This window comes from Phyllopteryx taeniolatus, chromosome 9 (assembly GCF_024500385.1).
Source record: "Phyllopteryx taeniolatus isolate TA_2022b chromosome 9, UOR_Ptae_1.2, whole genome shotgun sequence".
NCBI classification, from domain to species: Eukaryota; Metazoa; Chordata; class Actinopteri; order Syngnathiformes; family Syngnathidae; genus Phyllopteryx; species Phyllopteryx taeniolatus.
The window spans coordinates 19,434,687-19,454,222 of record NC_084510.1 but is presented as its reverse complement, the minus strand read 5'-3'; the positions used below and the strand labels follow the sequence as shown (position 1 = coordinate 19,454,222).

The 19,536-nt window shown below is 38.7% G+C and overlaps 1 protein-coding gene across 1 annotated transcript; it reads left to right on the top strand.

Annotated features, from left to right (window-relative positions):
- The first annotated feature begins 962 nt into the window (after positions 1-962).
- Positions 963-18,609, top strand: LOC133483545 (dual specificity calcium/calmodulin-dependent 3',5'-cyclic nucleotide phosphodiesterase 1B-like). Its single transcript, XM_061784922.1, has 14 exons — positions 963-1,231; positions 6,746-6,859; positions 6,999-7,181; positions 7,724-7,790; positions 7,907-8,023; positions 8,972-9,112; positions 9,707-9,807; positions 11,447-11,572; positions 13,591-13,692; positions 13,763-13,883; positions 15,081-15,162; positions 15,263-15,380; positions 16,415-16,551; positions 18,297-18,609. Exons 1-14 carry the CDS (start codon positions 1,179-1,181, stop codon positions 18,392-18,394), a joined length of 1,560 nt encoding a protein of 519 aa, XP_061640906.1. The 5' UTR covers positions 963-1,178; the 3' UTR covers positions 18,395-18,609.
- The last annotated feature ends 927 nt before the right edge of the window (positions 18,610-19,536 follow it).

Sequence of the window (19,536 nt, the reverse complement as noted above, 5' to 3'; positions counted from 1 at the left end):
ATTGACCCTTAGTACCACTGACCCTTCGGTCACTGGACGACCCACTCCACCAACTGAGCCACAGCTGCCCCTGGGCATTTAGGGGATCTCTTGCACTTTATGGGAACTGAGGTGACCCGCATGGGGAGGCTTTTTTGGGACTTGGCTGTGCTTCGTGAAGGTTGAGCTGTGGTTCAGCTGAGCTTTGTATGGGCTCTGATGCGCCTCTGGGTGTTTCAGAATACTTCAATCCCTGATATTGAGTCCCCTTTATATGTGATTACTGTAAATCATATCGATTCAATATCAATACAACAAGTGTACCATTATCTGACTCCTGGTAATACATCTCGAAAGACCTATGGCACTGTTGTGAGGCCAATGACGTTTTATTACTATGGCGTGGTGAAGCGCCATTGACTTTCAGAAACAGAATCAGAATCCCAATCATTAGAATCAGAATTATTTTTATTGTCCATCCATCCATCCAACCATTTTCTGAGCCGCTTATCCTCACAAGGGACGCGGGAGTGCTGGAGCCTATGCCAGCTATCATCGGGCAGGAGGTGGTGTACACCCTGAACTGATCGCCAGCCAATCGCAGTATTTTTATTGTTTATTATTTTTTATTTTTATATACTTTATTATAAACTGAAGCAGAAAAAAATGAATTCAAAACGTGAGCCCCCAGAGTGGCTGCTCTGTTGTGGGCGTCTCCAGAAGACAAGCTTTGTTTTATGAGTGTGAGTTGGGGCGACTCTGGTGAAAGACTGTCTCTGTGGCTCCCTGATTTGTGGCACCATTGGAAAAATTCTCATTTGGGATTTAAGTACACACGGCTTGAAAGGGTTGCAGTCAACACCTCATCAGTGAGGTCAGCGCACTCACACTTGTGCACACACGCGCACACATAAACTGACAAAGATGCTCATAGCACACTCGCACACACACACTGACACAGTCTGGGCTCGTCCAACCAATCAGAGTGAAATAGAGTAGGTCCCCCCAGAAGTGGGTGGGAGAGTTGTTGAAACACAAGTCTGTCTCAGGACACACAAGTTTTTGCGTTGGTGCTTTGGAGAACTTTTATTTTTTTTGTTGGGGGGGGGTCTCTAGAATAATCCTCTTTTTTCCTATACTTTTGCTTTGGTTTTTGGTAGAAAACTCTGGGTTCCATCAGGGCACAGCTTAAGCACGGAATGGCTGAACTGGTGCGAATCCGTAAGAAACGGCTGCAGATGCCCATCTCAAGGTAAGATCAGAGCACAGTTTGAGTCATTTGAATGGAAGATTTGAACGCCACCTAACCTAACTGAGGGGGCTCTACTGCTTGGTTGGGTGTGTCGTGCTGAAAAGAGTCACTAGAAGTCGCTGTGTCTTTGAAAGGAATGCCAAAATGATTGATTGGTGTTCAGGGGCATGCAACTGAAGTACACATCTTGTACATTTCTAGTCTGTAGACCAAAACTTGAACACTTGTACTAAACAGCTGATTGCATGGTTTGTATTCACCAACCTGACTATACTTAGCAGACACGACACTTGCCAGTTATTACAGGAACACTTGACTTTCTCGCGCCATGGCTTTGTGGGAGGGGAAATGAGCTGCACGGAAGATGGGTCATGTGGCTTTTGTTTTGGTTAGTGCGTTAATGACTTTGCATCCATTGATGACCACAACTCTGCACATTGCAATGTGAGTCTGAATGGTTGTTTTTCAACGTGTGCCTTGTGATTAACCGGCAACCAATCCAGAGTGTACCCTGCTGAGATAGGCTTCAGCTCACCTGCGATCCTAAAGAGGACAAACGGTATAAAAAATGGGAAGATGCATGGATAACCAGCTTAGCTAAGTTTAGCTGTAGTTAAGTCCCAAAGTTATTCCGGTGATTTTTTTAATTTTTTATTTGTTAAAAGGGTATTTTCTGGCTGGACATGAGATGAGATAAAGTCGTTGTAAAAACTGTATACATTGTGTTAAGTGATATGAATTAAAACAAATATTTGCTATTTTTGTCATTTGCTTTATTATTATTATTTTATTTCCTGAACACATGTTATAAATGTTTTAGTTTTTTTAATCAGAATGCTCGACATTAGCCAGTGGACTTGGGGGTAGGTGCAGCAGAGATATTTTTAGCCTGCTAAAATAACTTAAGCTACAGTTAGGCCCCAAATTATCCACACTCTGACCAAAGGTGTGGCAAAAAAAGGGTCAAAATATTTATTCAGTATTACATTTCATTAGCCTAATAGCATACAGTAGTTGCAAAAAAAGTCAGATTTGTCAATTTCTTTTTTTTTTGTTAGTTTAAGGAATTGTGCAGTACTTTTGCACTGTTCACTCGCTAGTAAAGTAGTAACAGCTTGTAGTCAAGTAGTAACAGTGACATGTCCACTGTGTACCACAAGACAAAAAAATATTTGTCCTTCATCTCTATAAACAAAAGTGCTCTTGACAAGTCATTTCCGGGAAAAAAACGCTTGTCAGACATCTCCCCGGCCGCTAAGACCCAAACGAAGGAGTTATCTGGAAAGATTATGAGCGCTGACATACGGGCGCTTGCTATTTTTATGGCTCAACAGCTTTCTGAAGATTGTGGCAGCGTGATAAACACTTAAAACGCTGCAAGTGTCGCCGGCAGCATCCCGAGCTGTTAGTTGGCCGCATGGCGTCGTCTGGCAGTGCTTCAGCATCGGTCACAGTGGGTCCAGGGTGTGGGTGGGGGGGAAGTCGTCCGTTATTTGAAAGTAACTCACGTCACGTCCAATATATCTGCGTGTGAGAATAAATCTGTTTCTGTAAACAGAGGATGAGATTTCTCATGGAGACCCGAGCAAACCTGTTGAAGCTTCGTTGAGTTATTAATTGCATGAATGCAGGCTACATGGCGCAATTTATTAACCCTTAAGAAGTCCTTTAAATCCAGGGCTCTCTAACTTTTTGTGTCCAGGGGAGGGGAGAAATTTTCCTAACAGCAATTAAACATTACTACCACATGGGCCCTTCAATACCAATGGAATTAAAAAGTTGCAAAGAAATTAAAAACGTAATATTATGACAACAAATGGATTTTTTATTTAGAGAGAAAAATGTGATTAGGGCTGAAACGATTATTTGAACAACTTGATTTAAAAAAAAAAGTACGAAATCACTGCCTCAACGCTTCACAGGGATCGTTTTTTCCAAAATAGGTTTGCGCGATAGCGACAAGCCAGAAACAAAAGGTCCATGGAAGACAGAGAATGTCCAAAGTGTGGCATCATTTTACACTTAAAAAAGAAGATAAAGTGTAATGTGTCTACTGGAAAGCAAAACCTGCGCACCACAACAGCATCACAATCGCCAACACACGGTAACGTATCGCTGTTTGTTAATAGCGTTTGTTAATACTATAGCCTACCACCGCTAGTTAGAATGTATTGTAAGGCCATGGGTCCACAACAACAAAAAGCTATAATAACATCCATCCATCCATTTTCGGAGCCGCTTCTCCTCACTAGGGTCGCGGGAGTGCTGGATCCTATCCCAGCTATCATCGGGCAGGAGGCGGGGTACACCCTGAACTGGTTGCCAGCCAATCGCAGGGCACATAGAAACAAACAATCATTCGCACTCACATTCACACCTACGGGCAATTTAGAGTCACCAATTAACCTACCATGCATGTTTTTGGGATGTGGGAGGAAACCGGAGTGCCCGGAGAAAACCCACGCAGGCACGGGGAGAACATGCAAACTCCACACAGGCGGGGCCGGGGATTGAACCCCGGTCCTCAGAACTGTGAGGCAGACGCTCTAACCAGTCATTCACCGTGCCGCTTATGATAACATTATATATCAATATAATTGTTTTCACTTTAAACGACTTAATCTACTTCAGTATGAAATACAGTATGCATAGCAAATATTAGTATTATATGTTTGGAATTTAAAGCCTTTATTACTGAATTACATAGTTCATAATACGGAGTGTGTGAAGAGAAAATACTTGTGAGGTTGGACATGAAAGACAGACATTTTCTTTTTACATACACACGATTAGCCAACATCAGTGACACATTTATCAGCTCAGTAGCAAGGCACCTTTACAGAAAATAGTAAAAGATGAGAAATGTTGCTGCATGCTTTGAATGGGGAAACGTAGCACCATATGCTGGACAAACATGATCATTTACAATTAAAAGTCATGTGTCCAAACTGAAATGTTAATATAAAATGATGGCAATAAATCATGCAAGATTTTTTTTTAAATGACATTTTAAATTTCTATAATTTTAACAAAGATGCCTTTTGCAAGCACGTCAGTTTTTGTTTGCCATTTTTGGTTAATTGAAGTAACAGAGATGAAAATTCTGAAATTGGGCCTATATTCAATCAATACATCCAGAACGGTTTGTAAATAAAAAACTGAATGGCAGAAAATGTATCTCTCTCTTTTTAATGACGTCCTCTTTTGTGCCCCAAACATAGATTGCGCGACAATATTCATTCTCAGAGGGCCAACTCTCAAGACATCACTTTCTCAAAGTGTGCCTTATGTAAGAGCCAAAGCATGTGAAGTTTTTCTCATGGAAAGATTGGCAGCCTCGATCTCCTTTTTGCCAAAGGCATTTTTTTTTTTCCTCCTTGGGACAATTTGGCATGAAATGACTTCCAAATGAACTCTCGCGAAGACCTCATTTCCCCCTGCGAACATCAACCTGCTAGCTCATGATTTAAACACGTGCTTTCAGGTTACTGTGCCAATGATCCTAGATTTATACTATAGGGGTTCAAGTCATACAATTCATATTGTTTTGCTCCCATTTGGCCTAATATGGACTGAGTTGTAGCAGAGAAAAAAATAACTGAAAAAAATGCATTGAAAACGCATTTCTTCTCGCGACTTCCCAATGTGGATACAAATCTATGCTGTCACTGACTCCATGTGTGCAAATATAGTCAATTTATATTTTGTCACAAATCAATACTATTTTTCTGTCCCCATGTGGTCTGTTATTTTTATGCATTATTAATTCATTGAAAGTGTTGAAAATAGCTTCAGAACAAATCTCGGATACTTGACCTGTCTGATATGTATTGTCATACTCCACCTCTTCCTCACTTCGCGGGAGCCGTGTTGCATTGTGTGGCCTCAAGATTAAAAGTCTGGATGTTGCTTAGACAATAACAAGTTAAAAAAAAAAAAAAAAAAGGATCGATATATTTGAGTAAACGTGTTTTGTTAAAATAGATAGCTGTAAAGCTTTGGTGCGGAAGGAACTGGTCAGCCGCAAAGGGAAGTTTGCGTGCAGATTCATTTCTGCCTATTAAACTGCTTTGTCAGATCATCATTTTATTTATTGCATCTCTAATGGCTCGTTTGGTGGAAACGTTACTAAAGTGGTATGGTTGCACGGAACACTTCCCTGCATAATTTACATCTGTACCAAAATGTACTTCTTGGCGGTAATTAGGCTAGGGCAGTGGTTCCCAAACTTTATTGAGCCAAGGCACATATTTTACATTCGAAAAATCTCACGGCACACCACCCAAAAAGAACATATATACAAGGAAATAATGATGATCTCATCTCAATTTACTCCTGAATGTACTTACTCACTATGAGATTTAAGCCTGTTTAGTTGAACACAAAGCTGTTGAATGGCAATAGGTCAAGATACCGGTCAATTGTACTTTCTTCCATCTAGTAAGAAAGCATTAAATTGTTCTGCCTGTCACTATACGTCACTGGCATAGATAGATGATTTGGAGTAAATAAATAATACTTTTTTTGTAAATGAAATGTGAATGAAGGGAAACTGGATAGTTTCCAGCAGCACGTTCGCACATCACTGATCTAGGAACTGGGGTCTGAGTCTCTGAGTCAGGACAGTCTATCGCAAAGAATATGAAACAAGAAAACCAAAAACACGCATGCATTTACGATACACCTTGTCCTCATTAGGGTCCCGGGTGAGCTGGAGCCTATCCCAGTTGACTTTGGACTGGTCGCCAGTCAATCGCTGCGCACATATTTACAAAGAGTCTCGAATGGAGCTAACATGCCTGTTTTGAACCCGGTGTATAAACAGGGGCAAATATGCAATATGCAAACACCACATATGAATGCTGCAGCCCAGACTGGAATCCAGTCTGATAAACACACGAACTACAACAAAGGCATAGCAGATCAGTGATTCCAAAAGCTGCACCGTGAGGGCCCTCCAGGCAGTGGCAATCCGCAAATCCGTTCAACCTAACAACAACAACCTAACTCAGGCCAAATCACGTCAAGTTAATGTATATACAGTAGCTCTTAACCACAAAAGGGCTTCACAGGTGCAGAGTTCACAAAAATCAAGGACCCCCTTCCAGGCAAGGGAAAAAAAACAGAGAAACCCCAATTAGAGGGCGTGGGGGGGGCGTAAGAAACCTTAAAAAGGATAACAGAGAAGGGGGTTGGGGATGGTTAGGGGAAGGAGCAGTAAAACAGGCCAAAATCCAGATGTGTAGGCATAAGGCAGGGCAAGAGACTAATTGCACAATAGGTTTGGTTTAACCAAATGCGAGAGTAAAGAAATAAGTCTTAAATCAAGACTTAAACATTTCTACCAAGGCAGCTATTCTAATTTCTGTGGGTAGGAAATTCCAGATTACTGGAGTCCAAACAGAGAATGCTCTTCAACCTGCTGACTTCTTCTCACCAACCAAGCTCACAAATGACATCTGCAATTTTTTTTGTCTTTGATCACAAATATGAACTCATTATGACTGCTTTTAGGCTCCGGAACATCTTGAAGCAGCTGGAGGACAAAGACATTGACTTTGAGGACATCAAAAAGAATCTGGATTTGACAGCATCGCTACTGGAGGCTGTTTATCTGGATGGAACCAGGTAGAAAAATACTAACAACGGTGGCATTGTAAGGTTATTGAAATATCTTTAGCATTGTGACATAGGAGCAAAAAGACCATTGAGAAACGTGAAATCAACAACGTGTGTGTTGGTGTGTGTGTGTGTGTGTGTGTGTCAGGCAGTGCTTGGAGTCCGAGGATGACCTCCAGCAGCTTCAGTCTGATGGTTTTCCTGCTGAGGTCACTGATTGGCTGGCGTCAACATTCACTCAGAGGGTACGACAGTCAGGGCGGCGGTCGGACGAAAAGCCCAAATTTCGTAGCATCGTGCACGCGGTACAGGCTGGGATATTTGTGGAGAGGTATGACTTTATTTTGTTTGTTTTGTTCACAATTTCATTGTCATATTGGGCAATGGATGAGTGGTTAGCACTAAAAACACTGATTCTAATTGGTCACCAGTCAATCACAAGGCAAATAGAGACAGACAACCATTCAGACTAACAGATTAACATCGGTCCCACGCTTGCTGCACAAAAGTCAGCTTTGCGAACCACTACTAAGGATTGATTGCAGGAGGAAGACCCTACCCCAGTTAATTTATTGCATTACAATATACATTTTGGACAGGTTGCCAATCAATCACCAAATGATTGTGAATGCATTTGAACACAACCATGGGGAAGTGGTAGTGTTTTTACTTGAATACAACCACTATGAGGCGATTCAGCACAGTAGGCCGCACAGGACAGTGAAACATTGGCCCCCTTTTCTCTGAAAACATCCTCATCCAAGTGTATGGGCACTTGGAGGATTTATATAAACACCCCCTGAGACGAGCTCGCTGCACAGTCTCAACACATGAACTTCAAGTGAACTCAATATCAACACTGAATTATTCCAGGATGTTCAAGAAAGCCTACACGGCCGCCATGCCAGACCAACCTGCTGCTGTTGTAAACTGTCTGAGGGTAAGCCACACAATGCAACCTGTTATATGATTTGTGCTTGTGCAACACGTTGGAACGTAGCACACGTATCAATAATCCCGTCACGCTAACCTCCCTCTCTCAATGTCTCTCCGGAGGACGTTGACCGCTGGAGTTTTGACGTGTTTGCCTTGAACGCAGCCAGCTCTGATCACGCACTGCAAACTCTCTTCTTCGAACTTGTTACCAGATATGAGCTCAACAGCCGCTTCAAGGTTCCATTTGCATTCAGTTTCATCATCCACAATATATGAAGCCACATTTCTACCAAGCGGTACAGTTTAGTTGGAACAATAAACCCTGATCTGGCAGTGTAGATGGGATATCGGTATCTGAATCAGCTACCTGTATGTAAGCATGTTATTTGCCAATGCATTATACAATGACGATTAAGGCGACAGTAAACTAAAACCACATAATCCAAAACTCATTCAAGACTTTGAGTTGTTAAGACCAATTAAAGACTCAAGACTTTTAGGGTTAAGATCAAGCCAAGACCAATGACTTTAAGGGCTTAAGACCAAGTCAAGACTTTGAGGAGTCAAAACTAAGGCTTTGAAGAATTAGATTCAGGTCATTACCAAGACGTTCAGGAGTGAAGATCAAGACTTTGAGGAGTTAAGACCAGGTAAAAGACAAGACTTACAAGCAAGTAAAGACGAGCACTATACGGATTCAAAACCAAGACCTTGACAACTTAAAACAAAGTGAAGGCTAAAACTTTTGAGGCGATAAGACCAAGACTTTGAGGATTTAACACAATGTTAAAACCACAAGTTTGAGGTATTAAGAACAAGTCAAGACCAAGGCATTGAGACCACATGACCGAATCACTGTGCCCATTTTCCAAAGTAACATGGCCAAATGTAGGACAGTAAACATGAATAATTTTGGTACCCTTCACACACTGACAAGGGAAACAGAAAAAATATATATAATTAAAATTAAACCGACCCTCACTGCCTGGTGGATAACAAAACATGACGCTTGGAAATCATTTGCAGGACAGTAATTCAATCAAACACATCGTGTTAGGTTTCTCTGTGATGTTTATTGAAACATTATTTTGCCACATTGCACAACTCAAGGGTTAATTTGATCGCAACAGATGTCATTTGCAAAGGGTTGAAAAGGGGGTCAAATGATTGATTGATTTGTTCCAGATCCCCATCTCAAGCCTGACACTGTTCCTGTCTGCTGTGGAGAGAGGATACTGCAAACACAACAACCCGTACCACAGCCATGTGCATGCCGCAGACGTCACACAGACCATGCACTGCCTGCTTCTGCGATCTGGCCTCGTGGTACAGTTTGATGAGTTAAAACCATGTCAATATTAAGACTTTGAGGCGTTAAGATCAAGGCAAAAGTTAAAAACTTGAAGAGATCAGAATAAGTCAAGACAAAGACTTTGAGGAGTTAACGACCAGTTCAAGAACAAGACGTTGAGGACTTCTGACCAAGTCAAGTAGGGCTGCAACTAATGATTATTTTAATAATTGATTAATCAGTTGATTATTTTTTTTCGATTCATCGAACTACACCGGAGACGAATTCCTTGTGTTTTAGACATACGAGGCAAATAAAGATGATTCTGATTCTGATCTGATCATTAAGAAGTCAAGACCAAGACTTAAGATCAAGACATAAGACTTTCAGTAGTTAAGACCAAGTGAACACTTAGACTTCAAGGAATTAAGACCAAGTCAAAACTTGAGATATTTAAGAGGTAGGACCAAATCAAGACTGAGCCTTTAAGGAGTCAAGACAAATAATTTGAGACAATAAGACCAAGTCAAGACCAAGACTTTGAGGGGTTAAGAGCAAGTCAAGGCTAAGACGATAAATGATGGCAATATGATTGTTTGATTGCTGTGTTCCCTGTGTGAACCAATCAGCACTGGCTAACAGAGTTGGAGGTGATGGCATCACTGTTCGCCGCAGCCATTCACGACTACGAACATACGGGGACCACCAACAACTTTCACATCCACACAAAGTGAGCTTTTTTTTCCTAGAACAACTCCACCCTCTGCCAAATTCTAACAAAAGCAGCTACTTGCGAGGATCCTGTTAAGATTTCGACATGTCAGGGAATATAAAATACATTATGTTGTTTTATAGAGGGCTAAATTCTAACACAAACACATCTTCACAGTGGGAGATCAGTATTTTTAGATGCCATAAAGCCATCCTCGCAGGAGAGAGAGACTCTTGGATTATTTGTGACTCATTGTTTATATGTCCAACTAAATACAGTGGAACCTACCAAGTGGAGCGCCTACAAAAGTGCTACAATTTGGAGATCACCCAAAATGATCTGGAACATTATCTCTCAAAAGTTCAAAACAAAACAAACCTTCTCAAAAAAAAAAAAAGTGTGATAACCATACAAAAGGAAATGGAAGTTGACGATGAAGACTGGGTTCTGGCTTTTCAGTTCAATAAGAGCAATACAATTGTTTGTCTAGCCAAAAGCCTCATGGCTAATGACAAACAGCACATACTGTATTAAATGTGCTGAAAACATGCATGTTATCTACTCTGTAAACATTAAATAACAATCAACAAAAAAAAACAAAAAAACTCAACAAAAAAACACCAATTTTACCATGCTTAAACTTTTATGACTGTTCATATTGTATTTAAAGAATTGCCTGGCCTGTGCAATTAATAAAGTTATTTTTGATTATGTCAGTTAATAGTTTGGAACTAATTCACTTTACATTACAGTGGTGCCTTGAGATACGAGTTTAATTTGTTCTGTTACTATGCTTGTAACTTAAAATACTCGTATCTGTAATCATCTTTCTCCAGTGAAATGAATGTAAATGCCATTAATGTATTTCAGCTTCCAAAAAAAGCCAGCAAAGATTTTTGTAGTTTTTTAAGAAGAAAAACAGCACTGTGTAGTGCTGTACTATATATATTTTTTTAAACATACAGAAATGACATCATTCAATAGAATGTAAAGAAATAGTTTTTGCCACATTATTGTACTGCTCCTTTTAGTGTGTGCACCTTGACCACTTAGGGGGCAATATAATACAGACATATGGAGATACTGTACATCGACCCCGTATTAGCTCCTCAGTAAGTTGCAGTAATATTGGTCATTTGTGAGTATTGTTATATTATCTGTCTACACGTGTTGCTCCACCATTTGTGTTCAAATGACTGTTGCTTCTCAAACCACAACTATCGATGTTAACCATTAGCTTGTTCAGGGCGTTTTACATTGTTTGTTAGCATTAAACTAAGCGAACTTTCGTAAGGCAAACTTACAGTATGTGGTTGTTTAAAAAAAAAAGTGCATTTTTCTTTGTTTTAGGATTAATTTGACAGTAAACTTCAACTGGCGCCCCTTTTTTTTTGAAGAATTGAGCACTATCTGCCAAATTGCTGCTTGATATAGTCTGAGTTGAGTTGTGTTCGGTGCCACTTATATCTAAACCTTTTTGCTCACAAGTCAAAGCAAAAAAGTCCGAACGACGGCTCGTATCTCCAAAACCTCTGAAGTCAGGTGACTCGTACTGCACTGTACAGTATTTTCAAAGGGAAAAATGGCCATCTCATTTAAACAGCGTAGATTATGCTAGTCAATGCAGCTACCTCCCATGTGTCTTTTGTCTGGTCAGGTCCGAGTTTGCACTGATCTACAACGACCGGTCGGTGCAGGAAAGTCATCATCTGAGCGCAGCGTTCCGCCTTCTGCAGGACGACCAAATGAATATCTTCATCCATTTGACTCGAGAAGAGTGGATGTAAGACATTTTCTACTTTCAAAAGGCCTTTGCTGCCCATGAAGAAGCATGTACAAGACTCACTAAATTTCCTTGGTTGACTAAAGGGAAAACTAATCATCAATTAACTTATTTTTTAAGTATATTTTTAAGGGGATGAATTTCAACTTCCCATAGCTTACGTCATGCTGTACTCGTTTACACAGCTAACTACCTGAGACTGAATCAACAACGCAGAAAAGTACATTACAACTTTTTTCCCGAAAAATTTCTGATCTAACATAAGATCACACACAAGATGTTTTTTTTCTTGACAACTTCATTGTCAAACAAATCCCCCCAACAAAAATGCTACCTTAGAAGGATTAACTTTACACAATTTTTGTCTGATAATATTACAGCTGTTCTTGTAACATTGTGACTTTATCCTTGTAAGATTGCGTTTTTTTCCCTGAAGAAAATAAAATGTTATTCTGATATTACGACTTTACTTTTTATTACATTATATTACTTTATAAGATTTTTTTTCTCGTAATATTATGACTTTTAGCTTGTGTCATTACGACTTTATGTACTGTACATAATCCAACTTTTTACTAGAAACATTGCATTTATTTCTTGTGAGATTTTTCTAAAACAATGTCTTTAGTCTTGTAAAAACTTCGTTTGATTTTATTTTGATTAACATTTTTCTCAGAGCATTGTGACTTTATTGTTGTAAGATTACAAAAAAAATCTCAAAATAAAATGTCACTTTTTTCTGATAACATTACTACTTTATTTTTGTAAATTCGGAGATTTTTTTTATCGTAATATTATGACTTGCCACATTATGACTTTAATTTGTAATGTTAGGACTTTGTAAGATTGCGGTTTTTTTTCCCTGAAAAAAATACAACTTCATTCTCATATTATGACTTTTTCTTTAAAATAACACTTCATTTTTATAAACTTTACAACTGAATTCTTGCAAAATTGCAATTTTTGTCCCCTAACTTTTTTTTTGTGGTCATATTATGACTTTATTTTTGTAAGATGTTTTTTTTCTTGTGATATTCTGACTAGTCTTGTAACATTACAACTTTATTTTTGTAATCCAACTTTTTACTCACATCATTGCAACTGCATTGTTGTGAGATCCTTTTTCGCACAGAAACAATAACATCTGAAATTGTGCTTTTGTACAATTTTTATGCAATATTGTTGATTCAAATCCTATTTCATGGTGATATCCACACACTTATCTTGAGAACGTTATAATGAAACCCAATAAAGGAACAGGAACAGAAAATACATCTTTTAAAAAGATGAACTGATACATCCACGAGAACAATGTTAGTAAATAAATACCTCTCTCACAGTGTCAATCAAAACTGGGCATCAAATCTCTTTGGAATAGCTTCTCCAATTGATCAAAATAATAATCAGATGGACTTCAACCCTGAAACTGCACATGTTAGTACTGAGTGTATGGTATAAATTCGGTGTACAGAATTTGAGACAGCAAAATGCTAAATGCTAAACGATTAGCAACCGCCATTAGCATTAGCGTGCTATCGATTAGCATTTTAGGTCAAAAAACGCTGCCATTCAGCTCACTCATATGTATCATGTTAGTGTAGTAGTGTAGTGAAGTGTGTTAGTGTGCCAGTGTCTTCAAGATCACTTACAGACGCTCCTTTTTGGCAAAGTTCATCATTGGCCCAACACTGCGTCCGTCTGCAATAAATGTCCGTGTGAAACAGAGGTTGCGGGGCGGAACATTTCTTTGAGGCAGAAGTTTTATGTCAACCTATTTTTGAAATCGACTTAACCGAGTTATTCGATCCCCCCGCCCCCAGGCATAATTCAGTAATATTAATACATTCTTTTTCTAATGTGAAATACAAACTACAATACTTGTTTTCAACTCTTGCATTGGCTCTAACTAGCGTTTGCCTATTGAAGCAACCCCTTTCATCACAGGAACAACAGCAGCTCCTGAAATCCCACTTTTGTACCGTTTTCACGCAGTTTTGTTATTTCAAATGCCCACACAGGGAGTTGCGTTCCCTCGTCATCGAGATGGTGCTATCCACAGACATGACCTCTCACCTCCTCCAAGTAAAAGCCATGAAATCCTGTCTGCAGCAACATGAACGGTAACACGGCGCACGTTCGGGACCTCATTAGGGGGCACCAAACCAACACTGTTTTATTTTTGTCCAATAGGATCGAGAAGTCCAAAGCTTTGTCACTGTTACTCCACACGGCCGACATCAGCCATCCGTCTAAACCCTGGTCTCTGCACTCCAGATGGACCAAAGCCCTGATGGAGGAGTTCTTCAGGCAGGTAGGAACATGTCAAAACCTGACAAAGTCTTCAATAGTAGTTTGTACAGGTCTTATTCCAAAGGTCAGTCATTCCATCCATCATCTACACTGCTGATCCTGTGCAAGGTCTCCTGAGACGGTCAGGGACTAAGAGCCAATCACGGCTGACATTGAGCAGGAGGCTGGGTATTAAAGTGATGTACATGTTTTGGGTCACACAGGAACAGGGGAAAATACATATTACATACTGTCTGCACGATGCCAGAAAATTCAGCCTTTTAAAGATACCAATGCTTTTATCGATTCATTCAATTTGATTTCTAATCATAATTTTACAATATTCATCACTTAATAATATTACAATTTTATCCTTGTAAGATCATTATTTGTGTATTTCAATTTTATTCTCCCACAATTACAACTATTTACTCCTAACATTATGAGTTTTGATCCTGTGAGATTTTTCCTGGCAAATTCTGACTATATTCTCAGAGCATTAAAATTATTTTGTAACATTGTGACGTTATTCCTGTGAAATAATTACCGTCAAACACTGTAATTATTTACGTTACAACTTTAATCTTAGATGTTTGTGAGACGCCTTTTTTTTTGAAAAATAATACTTTTTTTCTCATAACATTGCAATTCTCTTCTCATAATATTGTGATTTTTTTCTCATAAAAAAATTATTGTTGTGTAATTCAGACAGTTCCTCAAAAAATATGATTTCATTCTAGAATAAATATCACTTTTTTTCTCCTCAGACTGCGACATCATTCTTGTAAGATTATGACATTTCTTCACTTTCGCTTATTACTCCTTCTTGAAAAAATATTACTTAATTCCCCGAAAATGTTGACTTTTTGCTTGTAAAATTTGTATTTTATTAATTTAAGAATGTTTTTTTTTAAAGAAAATACCACTTTATTTTCATAGCTTTCGCCAACTGTCTTTCATCACATCTTTCGCTGTCAGCGTGCGCTTCTGTGCTGCTATTTTTTTTACCCCCAAAAAAAGAAGAGGAGGCCTACTGTTTCTCTTTAAGAATTATACAAGAAAAGCCTGTTCAGGGTTTTTTTCTGTTACTGTAAAAAAAAAAGAAAAAAAAGAAGAGGAAGAAGCACTTTAAATGTGTCACATCATCTTGGCGTAGTAATTTCGAGGCTTGAGATGCCTTTTAAGATATCTGCTCGTTCTCTCTTTCTACCTTGGGGAGGGTGATAGAGAGGCGGAGCTAGGTCTGCCCTTCTCGCCGCTGTGTGATCGAAAAAGCACCTTGGTGGCCGAGTCCCAGATCGGTATGTCGAACAAACATACACACCCAAAAAAAAAAAAAAAAAAAAAGCACTTTGACACTTTTCATTTACCTGGATAACAGGTTGAATTTCTTTTCTGTAGGTTTCATTGACTTTATCGTGTACCCGACGTTCTCCTTGTTGACGGACATGGCAGAGAAGATTGTGGTTCCTCTGGTGGAGGAGAACCCGGGACCACCGGACCCCTGCAACAGACACAGGTACAACATCAGCCTGCGTACGCTACTGGGAGGGGAGTCAGTTATTTTTTAAGAACATCCAAATAATGAGACCAGAATGTGGGCTTGTATTCAAATACAATCGAACCTTAAATCATTTTTTTTTTTTCTCTCATAAAATGTAATAGAAATACAGTCGTGCGTTGACTTTTAATTTGTTCCATGACCCCCGCAAATTAAATCAAAACTCAAATCATTTTTCCACATTGAAATGAATGGAAATGCCGTTCATCCGTTCCAATAGAAACACCACAATTTGTGTTACATTTTTAATAAAAGAAAAACAAATACCACTATATTGAACAATATATATTTTTTAAAAACCAAATAAAGGAGAATGTAAAGAACTAAACTAGTTTTATCAAGTGTAATTACGCCAAACATCACACACACGCAGGCTGTAATACAGGGATCCCCAACGTGGTGCCCGCGACATCTAAGTGTAGCTCACCAGTGAAGAGACATTGTGATTTTCTAGGAATCTTGTAGAAGTGATCATTTAAAAATGTAAACACTGGCAGAGATTACCTTGGGATGAATATTCTTCTTCTTCATCATCTGTTACCACCCCTCGCCAAGGTCACTCCTTCTTCTAGAGTCGGTGTTGCCAAAAACAAGCCAAAGAAAAATGAAAAATACGTTGTGGAAATAATCCTTTTAGGTTCGATTGGTTATACATCGTAAAGGATTTGTGCTCCTTAGAGGCCTTGTTTCATTCCTTTGAACATTCTTCCTTGTTCGTGAAAGTTGTAGTGTAAAAAGATTTTAACCAGTGTAAAATGACACAGAACATCCAATTGGCTCGGTGTCCAACAGTTGAAGAATTATTAGCTGTCTAGTGTGTTAGAATTAAGTCAAGTGGTAAATATAAAATATCCACTTATGAGAAATCTTCATATTTAAACTTTTGTGTGTTTTTTGTTTGAGTCACTTATTAGCGAGAGGAATATATAAAAAGTCACACTCGGACTAGATCAATTGGACTGCCTGGTGTATGGTCTTTGTTTGCATACTAGTAACGTGTGGAAGGAGAGCTCCAGAGGACTGCAGTGGAGTCTGGCTCACATCACGGCCGAGCTGGTGAGCTTCCGTTCGACGTGGACGCGTCACACCGACGACAACAGGCTCAAGTGGAAAGAAGGCGGATCCAACGGTATGTTCACCACCAATCACCATCCACAGGAAAGCGCGCTATACGCACACAGATAATTGGGCCTAACTTGAGCAATTTTCCCCTCTTCCGATCAAAAACCAGCAAAGGCCCGATAATCAAATATCTCTAGAAGATTGCCCGAAGGTTATCTTTTGGTTTGGGGTGTGTTAACAGTCATTTCTCCTCTTCCAATCTGCTCAGAAAACAGTCGGGGCAGACGATTGTAAATGTTTAAAGCGGGATACACACATTCCGACAATCAGGCCGAATTTGAGCCAGGTTCCCTTCTTTCGATGAAAGTCAGCAAAAGGCTTGATTATCGCATGTCTCTAAAAGATTGTACTGAGCTATTATCTTGTGGTGTTGGGTGTGCTAAAAGTGATCCGATGGGAAATCCAGTATTGTAAATGTTAGACCTGTTCAATATTTTCGCCGGCAAATCCTTGTGTGTGTGTAGTCCACACTGAGTTGGGACAAACCGCAAACTCTGTCATTGTGACGTGAAACAGAACGACGGCCAACCAGAAAGCTCGAGCTGTCGGTGGACGCAAACAGACGAGCAACTGCTTGTGTTGAGTGATAAGCTAGCAGTTAGCCTACTTCTACTTCTTCTTCTTCTAGTACTCTTCCTGTTTTTCGTATCGTCGGGCATTCTGGATGCCCTTTGGCAGCATGCTAAATAAGGAGTGTTTCTGAGAACTGCTTCACATTTATGTTGCATGGAGTCAAAACAAAACTGCACCGCTATTCCAGGCCAACCGAGACACGCAGAGGAATTGTGAAATGTCATCAACGTGATCATCCTGGGAGAAGTACTTGTTTATGGTTTGTGGACTCCATGCAACACAGATGTGAAGCACGTCTCAGAAACACTGCTAATGGAACGAGATATTAGCTCAGTAACAAATGATTAACAAATCAACACTGATTGTGTTAAAATAGTTTGAGCAAAATTAATTAATTAAAAAAACAAAATACACGACTTTAATTGTGCTAGTTTAGTGCTAACTCACCATGCAAAACGCCATAGACAGGCTAACGAAATTAGCGTTGAATCTTCGGTAGTTTAACCTTTATAGCTATGGATATTTTAACACAAACAGTGTAGAAATACATGTAGACAGACAATATAACAATACTCACAGGAATATAGTCTGTATCCTCTGCAAAAAACAACAAACGATATTCCTGCATCTTACTTAGTCACTTAGTTGTGAAACTCATCTTCGTGTTTTAGATGCCTTTATTATACTGCCTCCTGGTGGCCAAGGCGTGCACATCGGAAGGAGCCGCACAATATATTGAAGCATGAAATCATGATGCGCAAACTGTTTAATTCTTTACATTCTATTAAATTATGTTATTACTGTATGTTTCTATAAAGTACAAAACTGTAGCCTGCTTTAAAAAGAAAAACAAACATCTGGGCTGGAATGGATTAATGGCATTTCGATATATTGGGAGAAAGATGATTTGACATATGAGTGGTTTGAGTTACGAAACAAATTAAACTCGTAAGTCAAGGCACCACTTTATTAAACAGGTTTAACAGTTACGATTGTCAACTGCGATGGTTTTCCGAGCAGATCGGAGAGGACAAATCACTGTTTATACAATCCACATCATAGGATAATCACTCAGGATCATTTTTAAACAAAACAATCTATTTTACAGCGGCCCCATACAAAAAGATAAAGACATGGAGCTAATTTTATCCAGTGTTTTTTTTTTGTATAACCCTGCAGGAGTCTCAGAGGCCAAAGTGACAAAGGAGCAGCGAGGCGCACCAGAGGAGCAGTCGCACAAACCCCAGCAGGACGCCACCACACACACTAAACAATAGACTTTACTATTTTTTTTCTCTCTCTCTCTCTCTTTTATTTTATTGTTTTAACAATATATCTGTTTAGCTGAGAGTCACTGTTTGTAACAAAACCACAATGCTGATGTACTGTCTCATTTTCAATAACATAATTTAATTGTGTAAATTGTATGACATGCTGGACATGTTGTGCTATAACTAGACCATGTTATTAAATTAATTTACCAAACAGACAACTTGTCACAAGTATTTTTACCACCTTAATAGTATTATTATTATTATTATTATTATTAATAGTAGTGGTAGTAGTAGTAGTAGTAGTAGTAGTAGTAGTAGCAGTGCTATGTATGTACAGTATGTATTGTTTTAAGCAATAAAATGGACTACAAATTCCAATTTTCACAATAATTCACTTTAAATATCAAGTTTAAAAGGCAATTCTTAAACCATTAATTTTATTATGCCACTTAAAAAGTGTTGAAAATTATCTGGTTGCTTCCAATGAATCTTTTATTAATAACACTGTAACTATAAAAATGAAGACATTAGGAACTGAATAGAAATTATAATCATTAACTCGTTTATAATTTAAAATGCTTATATGTATTACCATAAAAATCCGATTTGATTAAAGCCATTTCCATTTTACATTAATAATAATCGATACATCAACAATAGATTGTTACTATTATCAATATTGAATACTGTTGCTGTTATTTACATTTTATTTAAACAATAAAAATGCACGAGAATACCAAATGAAATAATAATTCCATTTTTTTAATATTTCAAGAAAATTCTCATGTTGATTATACTATTATTGTTATTAGGAGTATTATTCAATGTTTTTGACCTGATTTGGTTCATATTATTTCCTTTTTACATTTATTATAACAATAATTACCAGTATCATTGTAAAACACAATAAATTCCATCAAACCTCTTAATGGACTAACCGTGTAGAACTTGGGTGGTGACTGATTGTTATTACAACTTCAATAGAGTTTAATACAGCTCTTGTCTCAGCTCTCGTTATATTGTGCAGGGGTACTTAATGTTGTGACTGGTGGGTTTGCGAAATGCCTCAACTGAGGTGGGCTTTTAAGGGTTAACCGGAAGTATCTGTATATAGATTTAAGTTGTTGCAATGATCCTCAATACAA

Excerpts from the sequence above, each read along its gene's own strand:
- LOC133483545 (XM_061784922.1), top strand. The coding sequence starts at position 1,179 with ATGGCTGAACTGGTGCGAATCCGTAAGAAACGGCTGCAGATGCCCATC. Across the intron at positions 7,791-7,906 it reads CTGTTGTAAACTGTCTGAGG|GACGTTGACCGCTGGAGTTT; the intron begins GTAAGCCACACA and ends GTCTCTCCGGAG. Across the intron at positions 16,552-18,296 it reads GAAAGAAGGCGGATCCAACG|GAGTCTCAGAGGCCAAAGTG; the intron begins GTATGTTCACCA and ends ATAACCCTGCAG.